The following is a 23,656-nucleotide window of genomic DNA, read 5'->3' on the forward strand; positions in this document are numbered from 1 at the left end:
AATAGATGCAAAACAAAAGTAAACTGAATAACAGACTCACTGTTGAGTTTGTGGTTTGCATATACATTAATAATAATAACAATAATTATATTTAGTTTTCCTTAAAGTACTTTTTGTATCATACAAATGAGCTTTTGTTGCATTAAATGGAATGATATTACAAAAACAGAGGATGCTGAATAAAAACCCAGTGAGAAATAAACCAATCATCACATATTTAAAATTTTATTAGATAAACAAAAATAAATTTACAATCCAAACAAGAACGAGAACACAGAGAAGATGGAGTTATTTTAACAAAAAAAAAAGGTTAATTACAAAAATAAACAAAAAACCTGTAAAACAAAACTGAGTTGCTTGGTGAAAAAGAAAACTTTAATTTTATTATACAGTTCGAAAGAACCGGGCACTCGTCTGAAGGTATGAACCATGACACGAGGTTTGGCTGATAAATATGTAAATGTGGAACTTAACAGCGAGTAAACTTTAACAGTTAAAGAGTCTCTGCAGCCAAAGTCACATTTCTGAGTGATAAAATAAAATAAAAGGTGAATAAATCCGAATCACTGGAACGAACTCAACGATTACAATGTCAGCAGGAACAGAGAAGGTAAGCAGATTTTAAATAATCCGAACGAAAAGCGTTTTAAGGTAAAGTGAAGAAACTGGCGTCACCCTTTAAACAGAGTATTTTCACATCAGACCAGAACCAAATACAGTTTTCTCTCTTAATTCATCTTTTCAAATCTGGGGCGTTAAAATAAAAACAGTGTTTGTTGGAGGCATGCAGGGCAGGAAAAGGTTTAAATACAGAATAAACTTTTTTTTTATTTAATGCAACTAATGAAGAAGTAATACTGGTGTCAAAATATATATTAGGATTCTGATTTAATTTTAAAATAATGTTCAGACACTTGTGTCTTTTCTGTGCTTTGACTAAAGAGCTGCTGTGCATTCATAACAAATTTGCTTCAAATAAACATTTGATAATAAAACTGGATTTCCCTTTTTTATCGGCCTGAAACATTCTGGCTTTGACAATCTGTACACGCACAAAAAAAAAGTTTCTTTTTGAGGATTTTTTTCTCAAATTCTGTCTTGCAGCTGGTGATGGACCTGTGAGGCCTTCTGCGCACCTCGTCCGACGGACTGACCCGCTTCCTGCAGCTTTTATCATGACCTCTGAAGGTTTGCAGGAAGCACCTGCATCTCCTCTTCCTGTTCCTCCTCTTCTTGGACGGGCTGTCATTGGCTGGGCTCGCCCCGCGCACAACAGCGACAGCGAGCGTCGTGTTCGCGGCACTTCACATGCAAAAAGCACAGGATAAGAACAAGAGCAAAACTGGCAAGCTCGAGCTGTCTGAATTCTCCACACTTCTGCATTTGGCGTTTATCAGGCCTGAGTGAGCAAAGAAACAAAGACGTTTAGCGGTGTTTGTTCTGGAGTCTTTTTTTTTGATATGCTGTTGGAGTCTATAATCTGTCTTTAGTTTGTGGCCACAGACATCCGCTGCTACTCAGGTTTGTGGCAGTAAATGTCCTTCAGTGCTTTCAGCTCTTCAATCAGCGTCTTGTTTTGGTTTTCCAACACAGCCACGCGGTTTTCCAGACATTTAACATACTCTTTCTTTTTCCTGCGGCACTCGCGTGCTGCCTCCCTGCAGGAGGAAGAGGAGAAAAACAGGTTTTAGTGTGTCGAAGAAAGTCTAAATCAGATCCTGCAAAAAGTGACCATGCAACTAAAGGTTTAGTGAGATTTTTAAAGAGTAGCTCTTAAATTTAAGTCCACATTCCGCAAGAAAACCCTTCATTTGTTTAGGAATTTCTCCTTATCAAACAAAGAAAAACTATTTGTGTCTGTAGAAAAATAAAGTGCTGCAGCTGGCCAATCCTTACATTCTGGTTAGACACGCAAAGCTCGAACTAATTGAGTTTTTAATTTAGCTACAGCCACTCATGAAGCAGATTTATCGTCCTGAGGTCAGGAAGCCTTTTCCTGCAGCTCCTACCTGTTTTTCATCAGCCTGACCTCCCTCTTGCGGGTGATCTCTTCGGCGTGCTGCGACGAGGGGCTCTGCATGCTGCTCGGAGACGCAGCCATCACGATGCTCTGAGCGAGGCCCGAGTTGGGCGAACGCAGCTGGTAGGCGGGGATGTCTCCCGTGGCGGCTGTGGGCGAGCACGGACAAAAGGTGTTACCACTCCAGGTCATGGAAACTTTGAGTTCTTGCTTGTCTTACAGTCATTTTATGATCATAAAGATGTCCGATTAAAAACATACTCACTGCAAAAAACCTGCACAATGTTTTACTCAGTATCAGTGGTTGATGTGTCTTTAAATTAAGAATTTGTGAGTCGATGCCAACCATCACGTGTGTTTGTTTTCCTACAGAAGAAGCCAAAGAGGCTGAAGACAAGCTGGGTGTGTTTGAATGCCTTTCTGGCGCTCCACTGCCCCGCTTCAGCCCTGATATTCACTCCTGACAGTTGTCTTACTTGTTCTCCTGCTTTTTATTTATTTATTTTTTGCTTTTAGCAGAAGTTCGACTCTTATTTTTCCACCTAAATGTCTTCTCTGAGATCCTACGCTTGTGGGATTCTGCCATATTTGATTCTGTTCTGTAGTAAAAGACATTTTGTTTCTCATCTGAGGAGCTTCATCACTTCCAAAAGGAATCTGGAATTGATAAATTGTTTTCAGCTACAGAATAGAGAATCTCCACCAGTATATTTGTTTACCCACACAGATTACAGCCAAACGTCGGTGAACCACGTGACTCGAGCTTCCACCGGTTTTTTCAGCAGTGTTTTGTTTACATAGAGTGCAAACCCACATTTCAGAACTGCACTCAGTATATCTGGAAAACTACTGGAGGAAACTTGATTTAGTTAAAGATAAACTTCTCTTTTTTTTAATTAAAGAATGAAATCTCCTTTAAGTTATTGCTTTTATTTCATTTACCGTGTTTCTTGCCCTCATCTGTTCTCCTTCCTGCACTCAGACGCTCATTTCCTCCGACCATAAAGTTCCCAACCAGCAGGTATTTGTTCTTATATAAACGCACATGTTAAAAGTAAGATTTTGAAATAAATATTTCGCTAAAAGTCTAAAATATTTCCTAGGACATCTCCCAAATACTATGATCCAAACTTAGATTGAAAACTTGCTTCACAGGTGAGAATTTTAGGCAGATTGTCAGCTCTCAGGCATAATTTCTTATGTTTATTCATTTTCTGCTCATAAATGACCTAATTAGTGACTTATGCTCAATGATTCAGCGGCTGTAACCATGGGAACAAACGTCACAGGTCTGGTTGGTAAGCGAGGAGCTCATAACAGCTGTAAGGTTAGTGTTTCTGGCTGATTTCTTTTTGTTTACGGATCATTTATGATGCCTTTCGATCACTTTTATTAAAAATGTTAACACGTGTAACTGTGCCTCAGGTCAGAGTTTATCAGCTCAGCAGCCACAAGTCTAAAGATGCATCTGTTTATGCGTTTGGGAGGCGACGGCGTGTTTATCGAGCTGCTGTGAGTTTCTGATAACTGCTCGCAGTTTGTGGAAAAAAAAAAAAAAAAGCTCTTTACAAAAGAGAAAAAAGCAGCTCTCTCATTGTGGTCGATGTACTTTCTGATTTGAGTCATAGCTGAGATGACTCAACAAGTCGCTGCTCGGCTCTTTTTTCACTTTGTTCCTAGGAAGTTTCAATCTTTCCTGCAAACACTCATTCAGAATCAGACAAAGCACACACACACACACAAAGAGCGTTTCATTCTTGCGATAACACAGTGACTCGGGCTGTGCTGACGTCAGTGTGTGCGTCTCTCTTGCACATTTTGCATTCTCTCTTCCCTGCCTTGCTCGTGTTCCAGGAAACTCAGTGACGTCAAACCAGCAACTATCTTACCCGCACCCCCCCGCCTCTCTGCTACCCCCTCATTTACTTCTTCTCCTCCTCTCCCTGCCTGCCGACCAAACACTTTGCTGCTTCGGAGAGCAGACCGCGTGCATTTATCATTTATCAGCGTTTGACAGAGAAACTCAGCTCTGCACAAAATAAACTGATCTGTTTTTCTTTTCTTTTTTCTGTCTTTTACACATTCCTGAATGATCAGAACTCTTATTTGTCGTTAATTTCTACAATGCATGAAGTAACAATAACAAAATCTAAGCATAAACAGCTCTCAGCATCATGCTTACAGGTGGATAAATCACAAAGTTCTCCTTGAAGAAGAAAATATCCAAACACTGACAGACAGAACTGACAAATAGTTCAGGTCCTTATCAAAAACAGAATGTGATATTTAGCTATATAAACACTCCAAGACAGAAAAAAAAAGATTAAAACACAAAAAATACATAAACTCTACCTGACTCAGTCTCATCTCCAGTGACAGCCATCTCTTGTTTCCAATAATCCAGCACAACAGCAGAAAAACAAACGCCTAACTACGGAAAATTTTTAACAAAAAGCTCTTCTGCCCTTTATTTTCTCTTTTACTATTATCTGGATCTTCCTCTTTCTTCTTCTTTGCCCTCAGCTCTCTCTGATTCGGAGTGGTAACTCGTCAACTTGCAGCCCAAATACAATTACAGGCATTGACATCACCGTGACATCACTGCAGCCCGCTGAAGTCAGTGAAACACCCTGGATTAGAGTCCGTCTCTCCCTCCCTTCCTCCTCCCCCACCGCGGATCAGAAGAGAAACACAATGCGAGCTGGTCAGGCAGGCGGGGAGGAGGAGGAGGAGGAGGAGGACGACGACGAGGGGGAGCCAGAGGGAGGAGGAGGAGTATTTTTAGCTCCAGTGACGCAACTCAAGAGACGCTCGACAAACAAGAGGATATTGTGTCCCAAGTGGCTGCCATGCAAACTGTTGAGCTCCATGATTGAAGTTTATTTTGTGTTTGTTGGAAGGAAGGAGGCGTAAAAGAAAATAATTAAAGTTTGAATTAAAGAACAGATTTTAAACAGTGGGAAAAACGTCTGCAATAAACCTCCTGGTAACAAATAACATTCAAAAGGTTTAAACTTTGAACAAAACGTAAGGAAATTTGTGTTTGATTGATGATTTCTTTGTTGTAACAGGGAAATCTTTTAGTTGGAAAGCCTATTTATTTCGCCCTGAGTGGAGCCATATTTGTTAGGAGAATTCATTTATGGGTTGAGCAGCAGAGCTGAGAAATTAAAAAGTTGCCAAATCTTCTCTGCTGAACAGCTTATTCTGCTGCCGACTCTTGTTTGGTGTGTAGTGGATTGGATTACTGAAGTCCGAAGAAACAAGACACGTTAACAGTTTATTCATTTAACAAACAGGGGCCTCGGCGGCATGTGGAAGAACCATACACAGCCACAACAGCCTGGCACCGCCTCCTCACGGTCAGGTAGTCTCTGATTTGGCCGAATTTTCATCGATGCAAACTACTCGACTCTGCTGATCAACCCACAACAGAAGTGGCACCATTTCAGGGGAAATAAACAGGCTTTCCAACGACAAGATTCATTAACAAGAAGCTCTGATTCAAAGAAATAATTAGCAACCATTTTTAAGGTGAATTTAAAGATAACTGACTGAAAAACCTACCCTCCATGACCTCGTCAATGGTTTCTTTGTGTTAAAATGTAACTTACTTTAGCTGTTTTTATCTACAAAAACAGCCACATGCTCGTTTTCCTCACAGAAACATGTTGAGAAGAAAACAGTCCGAGTGTAGTTTCCTCACAGCGTGGTTAGTTTCTACCAGTTAACAACTCTCCAACAGGAAATAACCAAAGGCCTACGAGTCTGCATCACTGAAGGCTGAATGTAGAGAAAACCGTCTAAACCCAGAAAAAAAAACAAAGAAAACTGACGAAAAGGGCTGCAAAACAATAATTTTCCATTTTAAGAAGCTGCAAACAACATTTTAAACATCTGATAAAATCAATTAATCTCAGATTAAATTAGCCAGTTTAAACTCAGATTTTATCTTTTTTTTTCTTGGGGATTGAATTGCCAAAATGCTGAAACTTTAATTGCTCCAAAGAGACGTATAAATGTGTATTTCCATATCTGCTCTGCAGCAAGAAAAGCGTTTATAGGAGGCAGGTGACCAGAAGCTCAGGTAAGAACATCACTACACACTGAAATCCTCACAGATTGGTTCTTTTGCTGCTATAATAACTTTTAAAGTAAAGAAATTAAAATCTGACATGATATATATATAACATTTCCTTTAATTTGTAAGAGCACGTGAAACATGAGATGCTAAACCTTCTCTTCTGTATCAACATCACCAGGAAAAACCTGCATGACACCAACCTACAGGCTGCTTTGAAACACCTGCTCCATTCCTGGCCAATCAGAGCTGAGGAGGAGGAGCCTTAAAGAGACAGTAACAACAGAACTGAGCGCTCAAAGCGGGAGACGTACTCCATGAGAAGTCGGCTCTCGGTGTGAAAATTGCGTCATTTTTGTTCTCTGAGCAGCTTCACCCGCCGCTCCTCGACCCGAGACCCGGGTCGAACTCTTCCTCACAGCTCCAAGCATCGTGTGATTGGTCAGAGGTTGTTGTGGGCGTGGTTATGAGCTTTAATGGAGCCATTGTTCTTCTTCTGCTTCTCTGAGAAGCAGCTGAAGGCTGTTCCAGCAAAACTTAGAAACCTCTGAGCTTAAAGAGACCTCAGAGACGCAGGCGGCTCTTCGTGGACAGGAGGAAGTGCTCCTCGGCCGGGCGGCATCGGGACACGCTCATATTTGCAAATATCAAACGTCTCAGTCGGTTTAATAAACACGTCTGATCACGGTGAGAGAAACAAAACTCTGAACAGGGGAGAAGCTGGCAGGAAGAAACCCAGAGGAGGGAGGAGCTTCCAGGGAGTTCTGATCCGAGCGTCTCGTGGACGATGGAAGGTGTGAGAAAACGAACGCCTCGCGACCACGTGACCGCGACCCGACTTCCTGACGTCTCATGGAGCACATCGGAGCCTTAAGGCATAAAGTGCTGCAGCGTTGTGCAGCAAAATAATACAGTTTTATGAAGATGAAAACTTGTGAAGTTGTGCTCAAACTCGTCTACATTTGAAAGAACATGTTTGTTTTTGTGACTTCTGGATAAAAAATGAAAGGCATGGCTGATGAGCATTAACTGAAACTTTTCTTTGCTTTTATTGTAATAAGTTTTAACAGCTCATCCTCCTGGTCTCTGAAGGACATCAGCCTTAACTTTAGCTTCATGGAGAAATCAAATTTACTGAACGGAAGGCCAATCCTGGTCCTCGAGGGCCACCATCCTGCAGGTTTTAGTTGTTTCTCTGCTCTTCAGCAGGCCTTCAAGTTCTGTTAATCAGTCAGTCATTTAAATCAGGTGTGTGGCATCAGAGGAACATCTAAAACCTGCAGGATAGAAGCCCTCCAGGACCAGGACTGGACATTCCTGCTAGAGTAACGTGAGGAAAAACCTGAAGTGCAACAAAGAAGCAAAGCAGCAACATGATGGTTGCTTTCAGGATTACTTCAACTGGCTGCACCCACCTTGGATGAGCACCTGCCCCCCCTGGATGTAGAACTGGTGAGGGGTTTCTGCAGCCTGCAGGACGGCGGCTCCGGGCTGAGGCGTGGGGGCGCTGGTCACCGTCAGGGTCTGAGCCCCCTGAAGGGCTTCGACTGCGGGACTGGTCAGAGGGATGGCTCTCCCCTGAGCGAGCGCGACTGCAGGCAGACAGAGATGAGCTTAAATCAGGCTGCGCGACGTCAAATACAGCATGAAAACAATCCAGGCTGTCTGGGATTTTTAGGCTTTGCTTCTGCATACTTTGTGCTGTTTTAGCTTTCAGCTCATTCAGCAGATGGATGTTGTGACTTTTGGGTTCTTTCAGAAATATTGAACTTTTCCTCAATTTTGGTCTTCTTATGCTGTTAGCTTTTAGCTGGCGTTACGCTACTTTTAGCCTTTTGATACCAATATTTAATGTTCTCTGACTTTAACTTTAGCAATTAACTTCTTTTAGCTTTAACAACTCAGTTTCAGCTTCAGCATTCAAGTTCTCCAGGTTTTTATTTTGTATTTTTTAGCTACTTTTATTGCAACATTGCTGGACTGAAAGATCTCAGATTTGCTCTCCTGAACTGTACCACTCTTGACACAGTTGGGTATTTGACCCAAACCTCCATAACGAGTGTAAGGCTGATGTTTCTGTGAGGACTGACTGTATTGTCCCGAGCTGGTCTGGTAGATGGAGTTTGGCACCGACGCTGAGGGGCTGCTGGAAGCCGGCGCCTCATCCTCCGGTTTCTCCTCCTCAATCTTAGGCACCGCCGGCGAATCTGACGAAAGCTCGTTAAAGATTTTTCTGGAGGGGGCAGACAGAATGTTATCAGCGAGCAGCGCACGCCGCGACCTCGCTTTGTGTTCTCCTCACCGATAAGACGGGCGCCTGGAGAGGATCTCCCGCCTCTTCTGTGTGGTGGAAAAGGACCCGTCACCCTCCAGCTCGGCCACTGTGGCGATCTGAACAAAACAGGCGGTGAGTAACGGTTTTTAAATCGTTGGCAGCAACTTTCAAGTGTAATGTCATTACTTAGGGGGTTGTTTGTCTTCACACAGAAGTCTCTTTGTGGTGCGTGTTTGGAAAGACAAAGATGACGTCAAAGAGGGAATTTAAGCAGGATATAATTTTCAGTTTAATCTTTTCAACCCATTACAGATTTATTTAATGCTCTATAATCATTTATGCATGGTTCTTTAAACATTATCTTATTGTAGTAAGAGCATACATGCTAACATCTAGGCCCTAATTTGTATTATTGGATTAAAATTAAATATATCTTGTAGATTTTGGTTATGTGTCATCCCTCTGTTGGTTTTTATGACTCACACTGATGTGTAATAGTTGTGTTTTGCAAACATATGAGGGGTTTTGGTGCATTAGAGGAGGATCTGCAGGACAGACGCACGCCTACATTCATGCCTTCATGCTGCTGAAGATGTAAATTTTTCTGTTCTGGAATAAAGAAACTTCTCTGCTGCTGTGTGCAGAACGTCAGCATCGAGGACTTTCTGATCGGATTTCAGCATAAATTTCTTTCTTTGCTAAAGAAAGACAAACAGAGTTGTCAGTGAAATGATTTGAAACTGGCACAGGTAAACTTGTAGATTCTTGGTAGATTCTTCGTCACAGGATACACAAACCACACGCCTCGGAGATGAAATAAACAGAAAAACCACTTTGTGGTGTTCACATGCGCTTCTTGCAGCTCAGATTTAATCTTTTCTCTAACCTGTTTCTTCGAGAAAATCTGCTTTTATGGGACGGCAAATTGCCTCCGTTTTGCAGCTAATGTTGCAGATGCGCTGCTTTTGCTTCCTGTTAATATTGGTTTCATTTCCCTCCTCCAGACTGAAAATCCTGACGTTTCAGTCAGGATAACCCGGCTTCACCTCCCACTGTTATTTTGTTTATTTATCTCCGGTTTCTGCAGCTTTCGTAGCACAAAGACACAACGTTCAGAAAAGCTGAAGGTCAGACTGATGAGTTCCTGCTGCTCACAGCAGCGAAGTGTTTAATCACAAACACGTGTAGCACAAGTTCCTGTGACAGTAAATCGTCCACGCTGATCACCACAGACTGACCACCCTGCTCAAGGAAGGGGCAGGGAATCCACCCGACAGCCTTCCTGCAGGAGAACTAACTACTTATTGAGCCACGGCCAGCTGCTTAGAGGTCCTCAAACATCTTCTTTAAACAATTCACCTGCTCATCCTGGAGGTCTGCGTGTTTCTGGCACTGACAGAGAGGTCGTATGGAATAATTATAATATCAATAAATCAAAGGACGAGGCGTGAGTTCAGTCATGTTTCCTTTTTGACTGAGATGAGATATGTTTTCAGAAAGGTGTGGTTTACAGAACCCAGCTGGATCTAAACCAACAATAAGACTTGTTTTGACTTGATGCAGGAGTTTGGCTTTAAAACCTGGCTTTGATAACCTGGGAGCCCACCTGAACGGTCTGGACCTGTGGCGACTGAATAACGGAGGTCTGCGGGGCCTGGATGACCCCTTGAACCGGAGCGGTCTGGCCTTCAGACAGGTGGACCACAGGACCTCCTTCTGTTAGAACCTGGTGAAGAAAACAGAAAGGACATCAACTGAACATCTTATCTGAGTCGTCCGCTGACATTTAAAGGACCCGTTTCTGTCTACCTGAGTGGAGGCTGCAGGAGACGGACTGGCTTCACCCTGATTCTCCTCTCCATCTGTCACTGACTCATTTAAACTGCTCTCCAGCTGAGGCGATACTGACGCATCCATGGTCACCTGGGAGCACACGCAATTATTAACCACTCAAACTGACGTCACACAATAATAATCATAAAAAACAAACATATATCACCAAACTGAGCACCAGCTTCAAATGAGCTGTTTGTTCACGGACCTCCTTCACCAACAAGATGAGGACGTGAAGCCTTTCCTTCTCTGTACAGTTTTTATCTGAAAATCTTTATTTGTGCGTAATTTTGACGAATCTCTGACTCTAAACTGTTATCTGCTGTTAGATTGGTGCTTTATTGATAAAAAAAAGACAAACAACTGTGTCTGAAGATGCAGAAATAAATACAACTTGTTATTCTGTGAGGAAAAAGACATTTTTTATCACAAGATAAAGGCGTAAACTGGTTTCATTCTGGTTCCTGTGTGAACGACCGTTAAAAGCCTAGCATTCCTCGAAGGAATGCCTATCACCCGCCGATTTTCCTGTTTCAAACCGAGGTCGTTGTTGTTTTTGATCAAACCTTAAAAAGAAAATAACATCATGGCTCAACCTGATGCAACGTCGAAGCACGTGTCGTAAATGACTCTCAGCTACCACCACACCAAATTCTAACTCAACGCCTGTAAAAATGATTGAGTCGAAGCCATTTTTGTGTTGCCTAATGTCAACTGGCTGTGGTGGCCATCTTGGATTGGATTAACTCCAAAAACTAATCAGTTGAAGACGTACGCCCAATGAATATATCGTGAAAGTTTCATTAAAATCTGTTCAGTGGTTCATGAGATATTTTGCTAACAGACAGACAGAGTTGACACCAAGTAATTAATGGCAACGTTTTAAACAAAGATCTCGCACAATCCTTTAGCCCTCAGAATATGTTTTTGGGATGAGTCTCAGCTACTATCACGCCACCTTTAAGGTCAATATCTGTAAAATTGACTGAGTTGTGTCTATTTTTGTGTTTTTTAAGGTTCAGTTGGCTGTGGCGGCCATCTTGAATTGGATTAGCTCCTAAAGCTAATCACTTTTAGATGTCTATCCAGTGGTTATTTCCTGAAAGTTTCATTAAAATCAGAACATCTGTTCATGAGATATTTTGCTAACAGACAGTGACGCAGGCAAAAACATTATTGCCCGCCTTTTGTTTTGGAGAAAAAAGTAAGAATATAGCTTGTAATTTAGAGGGCAAATACTGGACTGAAAACGGAAAATATAAACATTTGAGATCAAGATATATATATAAAAAAAAACATTTCACCTGAAATACTTAGTTTTTCCATTAGGGTTTCACATGAATAGACAGAAAAAAACTAATTTACTCCAAGGAAACACGTCATATAAACACACTCAGAGACAGTTAAGTTAAATAAAACAGGCTAAAAGCTTTTACAGTAAATTTGCCAGATTTTAGAACATTATGCAAATATAAATGTGTGAACAGAACCACGCCTTTAATGAAAACATGGCAGTGCATAAAGTTAAACTCTTTAAATAAACACAAACGCTCTTTTCATTCTGAGAAATAAAATGCAAAAAAATAAAAGTAATAACAAATAACAGCCTCTATCCGAGCGTTCTTCTTCATTTTTACGGTTTTATTTCGGATTTTCTTTCTAGGAAGTAAAATGTGATGTTTTTGTTTTATGACAGTTGAAGATGTTTTATTTGGAAAGAGGACCACTTGGTTTGTTTTTTGTTGTTGTTGTTTTTATATATAGATGTCTGTTTTATTGTCGGACTTGACGCTGGAGAAAAAAATAAAAAAACTGCTGACAGCTGAGCCGCCTGAGAACATTTTTCTCTCCGTGTTGCTTCCTGATCACCAAGCGGAGTCTTAATCAAAACTTTTCGCACCGAAGCTGCGTTTGCACTTTTTTTGTTGTTGATGTTACCCACCCCCCTCTCCGGTTCTGCCCGATCTGGCGCTGACCGAAACAATGTGACAGCTTTGCGGCGACTTACCGAGGTTTTTACGTAGTCTGACTCGTCACTAATGACAGTATGGGTGCACGGCCTGCGCCTCGCCTTCGCTCACGTAGCTCCCACGTCAGCGCTGATGATGCTGTGCCCAAAATGTCGCCCGACGCGTCGGTTTAACGTCAAAGATCGTTTAGGCGGAGCGAGAGGACTCCCTGCTTTTTACTTCCTGGTTTGCTCGGGGTGAACGACAAACTGAACAACAAACGGCTCTAATCCTCTTTAAAGTTATTTAAACTGACAAATAAGTAATCTTTTGACTTTTATATAACATAAAATGTTATAGCACATAAGATTTTAGAGCTTGGTGTTTTTTTTGCCCGCTTAACGACAACGTTTACACACAGTAGCCGGCAATAAAGCAATGATAGTCTTCAATATAACGTTATATATAACTATATTAAATTCAGTATTTTTTAATGTTGGCGACCAAACCGTTTTAAATTTATTATTATTATTTTTTAATGAATAACAGTTTAAAAGAAAGGTAACGTTACAGTGGTTTTCAGTTTACAGCAGTCCTACAGTACCCTCTTGTGGCTAAAAGATGTAACTACATCAACATGAAACTAAAAGAAAAAATAAAGAAAAATGTAATTTAATTTAGGATAACAAATGCAAAATATAAAATAAAAAAGGCAACATTTAAATTAAAATATTAATAAGAAAAAGTAAAAAGACAAGTAGAATTATTACTATTATTACTACAATTTTAGGGGGGTTTTTTATAAGGAAAACCACTGCTTAACACAAACACAAGAATTTGCTAATTAATTTTAAACAAAAAGTCACATTTGATTTAATTTTATAACATTATTATTTATTTTCGTTATTTTTACAGGGTCAGCTGACAAAAAATATAATTATTACCAAATTAAGTAACTTTTATGTTAATTTTAATTGTGTATTCCTATTTTTTCTATCATTATTATTATGATTGTGGACCAAATATTTTTAATTACACAGTACAGTTTTAGAGTTTAAACTAGTTTAAATGAAACAATTTTATAAATTATATTAAACTGACATTTTACAGTGTTTTATTATTTTGTTATTTTTTCCTGTCGGTGCAGAGTTAGGTTGCCCTCTAGTGGCTAAAAGATGCAACAACAACAATAATATTAAAAATCTAAAAATTTAGTAAATAATCAAATATAATGTAAGATGAGGAATAAAGAAAACAAACAAAAACAAAAAAGAAGGAAAATATTAAGAAAAGTTTAGAATAATCATTAATCTGAAAAAATATTGTTTCATAAAAAGTGTTTCCAAGCTGTTTAAACACAAAAAATTGCAAAAGAAATTCTGTTAAATTTGATTAAATGCCAAATTGTGAAAATTATTTTATGCTTCATTTGTTAATGAATAAATCTGATTGTTAAAGATTTTGTGTAGCTATTTCAGTTTTCCAAACAATTAAAGGACAAATGTTTCATTCTTTATTTAATGACATAATTAAATTTGAGTCACTTAGGATTTAAGAACACTGTGGTTATTATTTGGTAAAAGAAAAGCAATAATAAAGTGTATAATTTAAGGGTAAAAAAAGAATAATTTGAGTTACAAATGAGATCCAAAGTGCATTATTTTGAAATTATTTTGATTAAAACGTGTAGATTTTTTCAGATGTGACAAGTTAAGTGCTTTTATTTTGATAGAACAGCATGTAGTGGATTTTTGAGTTCACCATCTGTCCCCCTTCATGTCCCAGGAAGTGGTTCTGATCAGAAAGTGGCCCGCTGTCATCAAAGAGCCCCGTCCTGCAGGGCAGCCTCGATATAAAGCCATAAAAATAAATAAATTCAGCTCATCATGGAGAGATAAAATAAGTCTAATGTTATTTAAAGTTATTGAACTGTTTCTTATTTGGCTGCAGGCTCTCAGCTCTCCCACTGCCTGTTTTTGTCACTAATCATCTTTTTTTTGTCCGTCTACCTTCATCAGCAGAGCTGTATTACATAACATGTGAGGTCACTGCCCTCTTGCACCCTTCCTCCCCGTCCGTCTCCTGCAGCCGGAGGAAGGAGGCTCCAGATGGCGTCAGGAGGGGTACCCTGGGGTGGCACAAAGGCCAGCCAACAGGGAGTCTGTGCCAGACGGCTCTTTAGCACAGAATTAGCCTGAGCTGGACGCTGAAGGCAGTTTCATGCTGTTAATACCATCAAAGAGCTGCCCGGGCCGAACGCTGGGCCCAAACAGCTCAGCTGTCAGGATCAGAAACTTCAAGATTTATCCAAACTAAACCCTGACCAGGTGTTCAGTCTGCAGGTTTCACCTCCAGGGTTTCAAACACAAAAGGTCAGCTGATGAGACGCACTGATGACGCCTTTAAAGGATGATTTCATCACAGCGTGATCAATCAGATCATCATCAGAATCTCTGCAGATTAAAGATCTCAGGATACTCAGCTGGCTGAGTTTCTTGCAGAATTTATTCTGAGTTTCAGGCTCAGCAGATTCTGAGATTTTTATTGGGATTTGGATCTTATTAACTCTGTCTGAAGCAGCATTTATTTAGACAGACTTTCAACGACTGCGTGACTTTATATTTTTACTTTTTATTTTTATTCCCTCAGTTGGATCTTTTGTGGTTTTTATCCAAAAGTGAAATCCTGCAGCCTGCAAGCCTTTACTTTTACTTCCCAAAAGGAATTAAAGGTAATATTAAAACAATAAAATACATAATCAATGACTTACTGCTTTATGGTTAAAGGAACAGGAGGGTGAAGGTAATTAATCTATGTTAACTTTAAAAGTCTGCCACAAGGTGGCAGCACTAACTCAGCATGTTTCTTCAGACATCTGTTTGGGTTTTATAAATTCATCTCTGCAGAATTTAATAACAAAAGTTCACAGATCTAGTTTATAACACTATATATGTATATATTTTCTATGAATCTACACAGAGTAGTTGACTATTTAAAACCACGTGGATCTCACTCTGTCATGATGTGTGTTTATGTTTTAATATTTTCTGGGTTTTTTTCCATTTCCTGCTTTTGTTGATGAGGATTTTGCAGAACGAGGAGGAGGACCCTCTGCAGATCCCAACCTGAGGATCTGTTTCCTGAAACAGGTCTGCAGAGTTCAGGTTCTGAGACATTCAGCTGAAATCTGACGTCAGGTTTGGATGCATAAAGGTTTAAGGTAAACAAGTCAGAATAAAGACATGATCACAGGAAACATTTCATATGTTTGAATTTTAGATTTAAAATAAAACTTTGTTAGGACGAACAGTTTAGCTCCAACTGCAGATCTTTGCTGCCTTTTTTCTGCATCTTATTGTTGTTTGTGCAGAAATCTGCCACAAATCCTCAGCCACTTTATCCTCTTCTTTATCTTTGTGTTTTTTTTAAGTTACTTTAAATAAAAACCCCATGAAGGGTGGCTGGTATCCGTGGAACATGAGGCTGTTTCATCTGCTGAGGTAAAAGTTAACTAACCTCCCAGCTGCCGGTAATCTGTTGCACAGATTCTGTTTCAGACTCTCTTCCTTTCTGCTTTTAATCACTAAAATTTGTTTTGCAGCCATTTTTGTAGTCTCTGTGACTCTGGCTGTCCGTCTGACTGATGCATGCTGGGACAGCTGTTTGTGAAAGCCCCCTGCACAGACTCAGGCGTCTTTAACGCAATCAAGGTTTTTTATCAGCTGCAAATAAATCTGGACGACACAAGAAGGGAACTGGATCATCGTGAAGCCTTTAATTACTTATTTACTCATTTTCTGTCAGCAAAATTAACCTGTACCTAATCCTAATCCTGCCAAACTCCAATCTGAGTCCAGCTCCTGAATGTTTGAAGGTTTATCTGACTTTAGGTTTCCTCAACTCAAAGCTACTTTTTACTGTTTTGATCCTTTTTATAACTAACTTCTCTAAAATACTAAAAAATGTGAGAAAAATCAGGAATTTACTTTAATAATTAAAGGCCTAACGATCTTTAAAGTAATGCATATCGCCCACAAACTCAGGTCAGGCCTTTATGCATTCTTTTAGCCCTCAGAGTATGTGTTTGGAGTGACTCTCAGCTACTACCACGCCAAATCTTAGCTGAATACCTGCAGAACTGACAGAGTTCCGCCATTTTTATGTTTTGTAAAGTCAGCTGGCTGTGGTGGCCATCTTGTTTTGGATTAACTCCAAACATTAATCAGTTGCAGATGCACATCTAAAGTTTACTTCCTGAGAGTTTCATTAAAGCCCGTCCAGTGGCTCCTGAGATATTTTGCTAACAGACAGATAAGGTTGGCTGAAATAAATTAATGGCAACATTTCTGTCAGCGTGTTGGGAATGACTCTCAGCTACTACTAACTTTCATGTTAATGTCAGTGAAACTGGCTGAGTTCAGTTTTTTCATGTATTTTGTAAAACTTCAGCCCGCTTTCGGCCGTGCGGGCTGGGAGCTGCGGTTTCCGAGCCTCCGGGAGGCTCCTGAACGCAGCGCGGAGCATTAGCTCAGGCCGGAGAGGACGGACGGATCTGGATCTGGATCCGGATCCAGGGAGGGAGAGAAGCCAAACAGGTGGTCTGAAAGCACAGGGAACAATGTCCAGCGGCGGGGGGAAGCGGACAGAGCTCGAGTCCTCGGTCCTGTGAGGGACACCCGGGAGAAGACACCCCCCCTCACCCCCGCCTCATGCTGCCGCTTCTTTCTGCCTCCCGCTCGGATTTCTGCTCCTCGCCGAACCCGGGCAAGACCTCGGATCCCGAACCATGAAAGTGACGGTGTGTTTCGGCCGGACCCGGGTGGTGGTTCCGTGCGGGGACGGGAACCTTAAAGTGCACGCGCTCATCCAGCAGGCTGTCATGAGATACAAGAAGGCTATCGCCAAGGTGAGGGACTGTTTGGAGACTTTTATTTATTTATTTTTTGTTTGTATGTTTGTTTCCCTCCTGGAACAACATGGCGCAAAAACTTCCCCGCACAGCCGGGGGGGAGGGGAGGGGGTGAAAGAGACGCATATGTTGGCTCTTTTTCCGCACATCCAGAGGCGCACAGCGCGCCGCCTGCGCGTTTTCTCCGTCCTCAAAGAAAGGCGCACCGCCATTGTGGTTCTTGTGTTTGCAAAGCCGTAAAACTTCCTCCGGGATTCTCCCTGCAGCTCGCAGCAGAAGGGGGTCCAAGTTTCCCGAGCCGGAGCACAACTCAGATTTTATTTGTTTATTTGTTGTTTTTTTTGGCGCACCAACACTTCGCAGCTCACCTCCAGAACAAACTCGTAGCAAGTTAGCCAAGTAGGGCTGCAGTGATGCGTTCAGGGTCCGGCTCAGGGTCCGGCTCAGGGTCCGGCTCAGGGTCCAGCTCAGGGCAGCTGGGGGTTCAGATCACCTCCAAACAGAACTCTGAATGAGTTATTTATGGCAGAATGGAGGGTTTTCTGCCTGATGAAAGTAAGTTGGCTGCAGGCCCTGCAGGAGGGGGAGCAGCTCCTGGTGCAGACATGGACCTGAAGCATAAATCCTGCAGATAAAGAGGCAGCATGGAGGACACTGAGGTAGCTGCAGGTGACCTTTGACCTCACTGTGTTTGGGGAAACTGCTCTGATTTACAGCAAAAAAGTTCTCTGTAGTGTCAGAGGACAGATGATTATCTGAGCATCTTATTGGATCAGATTTGCAGCTAATTAAGTCAGTGACAGATTACCAGTTCCTCGGTTAATTATGCTTTTATCTGCTAATTTGACGCCAGCCTCTCGCTGTAAAGATAACGACCTGGAAGTTTAGCCAGCTCCTCCTCACCTGTGAATAATTCAAGGTGAGCAGGAGAGCGTCTCTGTGCCGCCGAGAAGCAGGCTGGGTTCTTCATTTGACTTCTGTTGTTCAGGTTATAAACCATGGCAGAGTGAAGGTTTTTTTTTGGGATAGTGGCTGATATAAGCAGCTAAAAGTTGATTTATCAGCTTAAATAAATGCTGTCAAGTCAAAGCTACGTTAAGGTTAAAGGAAAGTATGAAATAAATCATAAAAAGCTTCTCCTGAGCTTTGTCGGATGGTGCAGTTTGAAAGATTTAACGCTGCTGGTTTTCCAGATATATTGATAAAAGTGGGAATGTGGGTACGCACTGAATGTAAACAGATTCACTAATAAAGCTCGAGTCGTGCGGTTGACCTGCGTGAGGCTGTGTAGGTAAACAAATATGGTGGAATCAGAGTCGGAGAGAAGACGTTTGGGTGGAAACATCGGAGCGAATCTGCTGCTAAACGCCAGAGATCGAATCAGAGAATTATTAAGAATTAATATCAGGGATGGAGCCGGTTGGTGGAGTGCCGCGAAGTTTGGTCATTTAAACACGAAACGTCTGTTAGATCAGAAGGTTTACAGTTTCTACCTAAAATACGTACCAATATGACACATTACCCATAATATTGTCTGGTTTTTGTTACTTCAGGAGCTTTTTTTTGATTTGTGATGAGTAGCTTTTTAAGAAGAAGACAAACATCTGATTTAAAGATGGATCCGAAGACTGAAAGAGTCAAATAACTGTTAGATGAGCAGATTTTGTCTTTTGTCTAACAGAAACATCCTCAGTAACTCGTATTTGGAGGCCTCCTGGAATCCTTCTCCTGGAGGTTTTCCGAGCATGTCCTCCTGGGAGCAGACCCAGAACGTGCTGGAAGGATTTAGTTTTTTTTTTTTTCCTGGATTTGGGAACGCCTCAGGATCTCCTCAGGTGAAGCTGGAGAGCGGATCTGTGGATACAGATTCATCCTTGGATTAATGTAACATTTGATATTTGACCTTATTTGTCTCTTCTGTAAATGTGGAGCTGCTGCTCGGGGCTCCCAGCTGGTTGCAAAGCGTACCTAAAACGCCGGACTGGACGCCAGCGTTGACCCGATGGACGCCTTTAGAGACGTCTGTGACAGACAGGCTCATAGCTTCTGTTTCTCCTGTAGCTGTAGGTGAAAAGAACAATAATAAACCATAAATACAGCCATAAAACAGAAGAAGAAGAAGAAAGTCAGCCAGAATACAAACCCCCAACTTAATTGGAAACAAAGATTTAAAGATGCAACATATGAGGAGCATCATTGGCTTTGTTGTTTTTACTTTCTAAAACTCAAATATCTGAATTAAATTCTTGTAACCAGAAGCTGAGCGTAGTCTGGGTCGTACGCAGCGGGAACGAGTCCTCTGAGGCGTCTGGTCCCATAAAAAACAGAAACGGCGCTCTTCGCGAACACAACAAAACCCCCTCCTTCAAAACACAACACCCTTGTCATTTCTTCTTCTTATAGCTGTGTTTATTGCTCCGGTTCCACCCAGCCCATTTCATTCAACCACATTTGAGCCTTTTCACTCCTCAGGAAGTCTTCTGGGCGCAGATGTTGTGTTGAAGATCACAGCTTTTTTTTTTTTTTGGAGGGGCCTTAATAGGAGGACCAGATTTAGGTTGGGTGTTTTCTCCTGCCACAGTGTTTGTATGGACCTTCCCCTGTCATTAGAGAGGAATGCTTTCTACAGGAAAGACCCCCCAAAAAAAATTACTGTCCATTTCTGAGGGCATTAAGTCATTTCATAACCATGGAATTAAAACGATGTCGTCCTGTCACTCAGAAATGAGAGAAAATAGCTTCTCTTTAACCGTCAGTCCATTCAGCGGAAAACTGTCTTCAAATCCTCCGGTGACGTTTGTGTTGGCAAGTCGGTGGATTTGTGGGATTTAGCGCTCGCTCTCCTTTTTTTTTTTCAACTTTTCCCAAAACCCGTGTTCTTCCTGAGGGATATGAGGTGTCTGAATTGTCTTGTCCACACCAGCATGCAGCACGTTTCTATTCACGGCTTCACACTGATAGAATTTCCTCTGGAGGAAGCGAGAGAATCGCCAGTTTGATGTTTTTACCGTCAAACTGGCGCGGAGGATAATTTTGTAAGGTTTCACCACAGGAAGTGCGTCCATTTTTATCCAGTTTTGATTTAAAATACTGTATTTAAATCCATCCATCCATTATTCTATCCCATCCCATCCAATCCGGGGACGGGTCGCGGGGGCAGCAGCCTAAGCAGGGAGACCCAGACTTCCCTCTCCCCAGCCACTTGGGCCAGCTCCTCCGGGGGAATCCCAAGGCGTTCCCAGTCTCTCCAGCGTGTCCTGGGTCTCCCTCTGGGCCTCCTCCCGGTGGGACGTCACCAGGGAGGCGTCCAGGAGGCATCCTCACCAGATGCCCGAGCCACCTCAACTGGCTCCTCTCGACGTGGAGGAGCAGCGGCTCTACTCTGAGTCCCTCCCGGATGACCGAGCTTCTCACCCGATCTCTAAGGGAAATAGGGTGTTTTTATTCTTCATTTTTGGTCCCAGGAATGTATTTTTTTTCTCCTCAAACCCAGTAAAATGTAGTTTAGTGAGTGTAGTAGTAGTATAGTATTGTGTATAATAGTTGTTATATTTATGGGCCAAGAACAAACAAACGGAGAACTTGGCTTCGGAAATCAGCCATCAGCTTCCCTGATTATTATAAATATCAAAATCAGCATCTGGCAATGAAAAACCCTAACTGGTTGACTTTAAATCCCAGTTGTCATCATGTTACGCTGGTTTATAAATGTGGAAAAAGAATTCAAATGTGAAAGAAATCTCGTCTACGTCAAACCTGCCCGCCTGCTTTTAATCTCGTCTCCATGTTGTTTCCATTCACTGTTGTGGGCTGAAGATATTACACAATTTATTACACAAATGACTGTTTTTAATTAGTGCTGTGCAGCCTTTGATGGGATCCAGGCCTGGAGAGACGCTGCTTTGTGATGTGATGGTTGGCCTAACAGATTTAAGTGTTTGTCTCTTGAAATGTGCCACACTTTTAGATGGAAAGCTGTAGCCACTGAAGTTGGTCTGTTTTGTTTGGAATAAAATGTTCATATCCAGCATTTTTAGCTGTTTATTACGATGCAGGAATGTTTACTCATATAAAGCTGAGACATCTGACCTACATCTAGGTGATGAGTTTATTTAAGAGAAAACTACAGAAGCGAGATCAGTTTGGAATTTTATTTATGTTTTTTTGTGATTTTCACCTCCATTCTACTTGGAGCTGGATTAACTTCAGCGCACGGTTTCCCCTCGAGAGGAGGAGCAACCGATCAGCCTCCATAAGTCCTGAAAACTTCACAGTTCATCTGTTTGATCCCCGTGTCACCAGGCTGTACTGGACAGGGGTTCCTGCTGCTAAAAACGAGTACAAAGGAGGATTAAAAGCTTCGCTGATCATCCCCGGGCCGCTGCTTTTGACCTTGACCGAATTATTGCTCAGAAATGCCCCTAATTTGACCTGTTGCTGAACATCGTTCTTTAAAGAAGAGGGTCATTCAGGCGATTGGATGAGAAAGTTAGCTTTCTGAGGCTTCCTGTGTTAATTTAGTAAAAACAAGTCATTAAACAGAAATGTATTGATTCCTCTCTATTCCAGGCAGGTATTAAACTATTTAAGCATTATTTAAAAAGCTTTAAAAAGATAGTCAGTGGCTGTAAAGACTGTCAACCTTTTCTTGCTCACATAACCACGATTCCCACCGTGCTTCTTTGCTGCTCTCTGCATTTTTAAATATTTTTATATATTTTTTTCCCCCTTCATGGACCTCCGCCAAGTTCCTTCACTGAAGGGAATTTAAATAAATAAGCAGCTGGTGTTATTAGGGTATAAAAACACTGATAATAAAAATATCGAGCTGTAGGTATTCTCCAAGCCCTTTTAGAGTCGATCGAAATGTGACGTGGGAAGTTGTAAAATGCTGAACGCAGACTTCTCGTTCGGTGGGAAAACGTTCATTAACATTTCAGGAGTTGAGCTCTCGTTGGTTTCTGCATCATGAACCTGTTCACTGGGTTCGTATGGCTTAAAATACTGCTGCTTTATTTTAAGGTAGTGGCGTGATGAAGAGCGCAGGAGAAACGTTGCAGAAAAATACTGCACGCTGCCATCACTCAGCTGGTTAGAAAGGCGGGCGATCATGTAACTACCTCTCTGTGTGTCATGAACCACTGGATGGATTTTAATGAAACTTAAAGGTATCATTGTACATCTACAGGTAGTCAGCTGGATTCAAGATGGCTGCCACTGCTGTTCAGCCTCAGGAAACACTAAATGACTATAACTCGTTTTTACAGATAATGAGCTGAAATATGGTGTGGTAGTAGCTGAGTTGTCCCTGACGTGTCCTCTGAGGGCTAACAGATCATTCAGGTATCATTCAGGAATCATCATCGTTACTGTTGTTTCCTTCAGCGTACATGTAATTGCTGAAGAATGAACTTTACTCACACAGAGTCCTGACTTTGTACCTGGAAACTAGCTTTCAAGTTGAAGCATTTTCTTGAAGCTTTGCATTCCAGTAAACTGTCATGTTTTTGCCATGACGTGTTAACTGGTCCTGAGGAACTTATGCCCCTTTTACACAGGCCCTAATTCAGAAGTCCGGCTCTACTCCGCTCTACTTGGCTCGGCTCGATAAAGAATGCATCGTGTTCACACCGGCCAGTTTGGTCGGAACGCCTCCTCGTGTTGCGGGGGGCGGGGCCGCAAACTTGCGACAACTACGAAAACTTGGCGCAAGTTGTGTAAACAACGAAAGCGCTATGGACAACGTTGGCCCTGTGTTGTTGCTGTTTTTTAAACTTATGGGGATTCTCCTGAGACTTCAGGAAGAGAGGCGCAGTGGAAGAAATGCTCTGGATGAGTAGGACAGCTGTTATCCGCCGGAGATTTCAGTCTTTACAGCTCCTTCAGCTGGGGGACAGACAGCAGAAACGTTGCAGGGTAAGCTAACGCTGTTGTTTATATTCCTACCTTCGCGCTTTATGTTTGCATCTGGTCACACCCACGACCAATGAGTGAACAGGAGCTAAGCTGGCGCCGCCCACGAAGCAGGGCCGGCCCAGTTGGCCCTACTCCGAAGCAGGGACCAAAGAAGCAGGGACCGGCCTCGAAAAAATGCCGGTGGAAACGCGCGCAAAGCAAGCGGAGTAGAGTGGAGCCGGGACCTTTAGAGCCGGTGGAAAAGGGGCATTATTGTTGAGTCGTGGCCTCAGAGGTTTAGCCCGAATGATCTGTCCTCCAGTGGAAGACGGCTGGGACTCTTTCAACTCGCCTCGCATCCTGCTGTGATTCAGCAGGTGTCCTCTATCCCACACGTGTCAAACTCAAGGCCCGCGGGCCAGATCCGGCCCTCTGTAACATTTCATCCGGCCCTCCAGTCTGGGACAGATCGAGTCTCTGATTCTTATTTTGCTTTAAAAAACTGAGCCTAATTAGTGAAGTTTTCTCTGACAGTGACTTAGAAGCCAACAATATACAGGTGCTGGTCATAAAATTAGAATATCATGAAAAAGTAGATTGATTTCAGTAATTCCATTTAAAAAGTGAAACTTGTATATTATATTCATACATTACATACAAACTCATATATTTCAAATGTTTATTTCGTTTAATT

General features: G+C 41.8%; 2 protein-coding genes across 9 annotated transcripts in view; one reads left to right on the plus strand and one right to left on the minus strand.

Annotated features, from left to right (window-relative positions):
- Positions 1 to 206: 206 nt before the first annotated feature.
- On the minus strand, positions 207 to 12,353 carry crema (cAMP responsive element modulator a). 2 transcript variants are annotated; one of them, XM_017429574.3, is made up of 8 exons: positions 12,218 to 12,353; positions 10,186 to 10,299; positions 9,983 to 10,102; positions 8,404 to 8,492; positions 8,192 to 8,334; positions 7,517 to 7,693; positions 2,010 to 2,169; positions 207 to 1,658 (listed from the first exon to the last, which is right to left on the minus strand). In XM_017429574.3, the coding sequence occupies exons 2-8, from the start codon at positions 10,291 to 10,293 to the stop codon at positions 1,514 to 1,516; spliced, it is 942 nt and encodes a 313-aa protein (XP_017285063.1). In that variant the 5' UTR covers positions 10,294 to 10,299; positions 12,218 to 12,353; the 3' UTR covers positions 207 to 1,513. The 2 variants fall into 2 exon arrangements, with proteins under 2 accessions (XP_017285063.1, XP_017285064.1); XM_017429575.3 differs by lacking the exons at positions 7,517 to 7,693; positions 8,192 to 8,334; positions 8,404 to 8,492; ... (1 more) ...; positions 10,186 to 10,299; positions 12,218 to 12,353 and adding an exon at positions 4,373 to 4,913.
- A 4,307-nt stretch (positions 12,354 to 16,660) lies between these two features.
- The window catches only part of LOC108243849 (partitioning defective 3 homolog), a 251,070-nt gene continuing 244,074 nt past the window's right edge, over positions 16,661 to 23,656 (plus strand). For all 7 annotated transcript variants that reach the window (XM_017429549.3, XM_037973000.1, XM_017429551.3 and 4 more), the window contains exon 1: positions 16,661 to 17,064. In XM_017429549.3, coding sequence (XP_017285038.1) covers positions 16,945 to 17,064 — 120 coding nt within the window. In that variant the 5' untranslated portion in view covers positions 16,661 to 16,944. The remainder of the gene's footprint in view (positions 17,065 to 23,656) is intronic.

This window comes from Kryptolebias marmoratus, linkage group LG20 (genome assembly GCF_001649575.2).
Source record: "Kryptolebias marmoratus isolate JLee-2015 linkage group LG20, ASM164957v2, whole genome shotgun sequence".
NCBI lineage: Eukaryota > Metazoa > Chordata > Actinopteri > Cyprinodontiformes > Rivulidae > Kryptolebias > Kryptolebias marmoratus.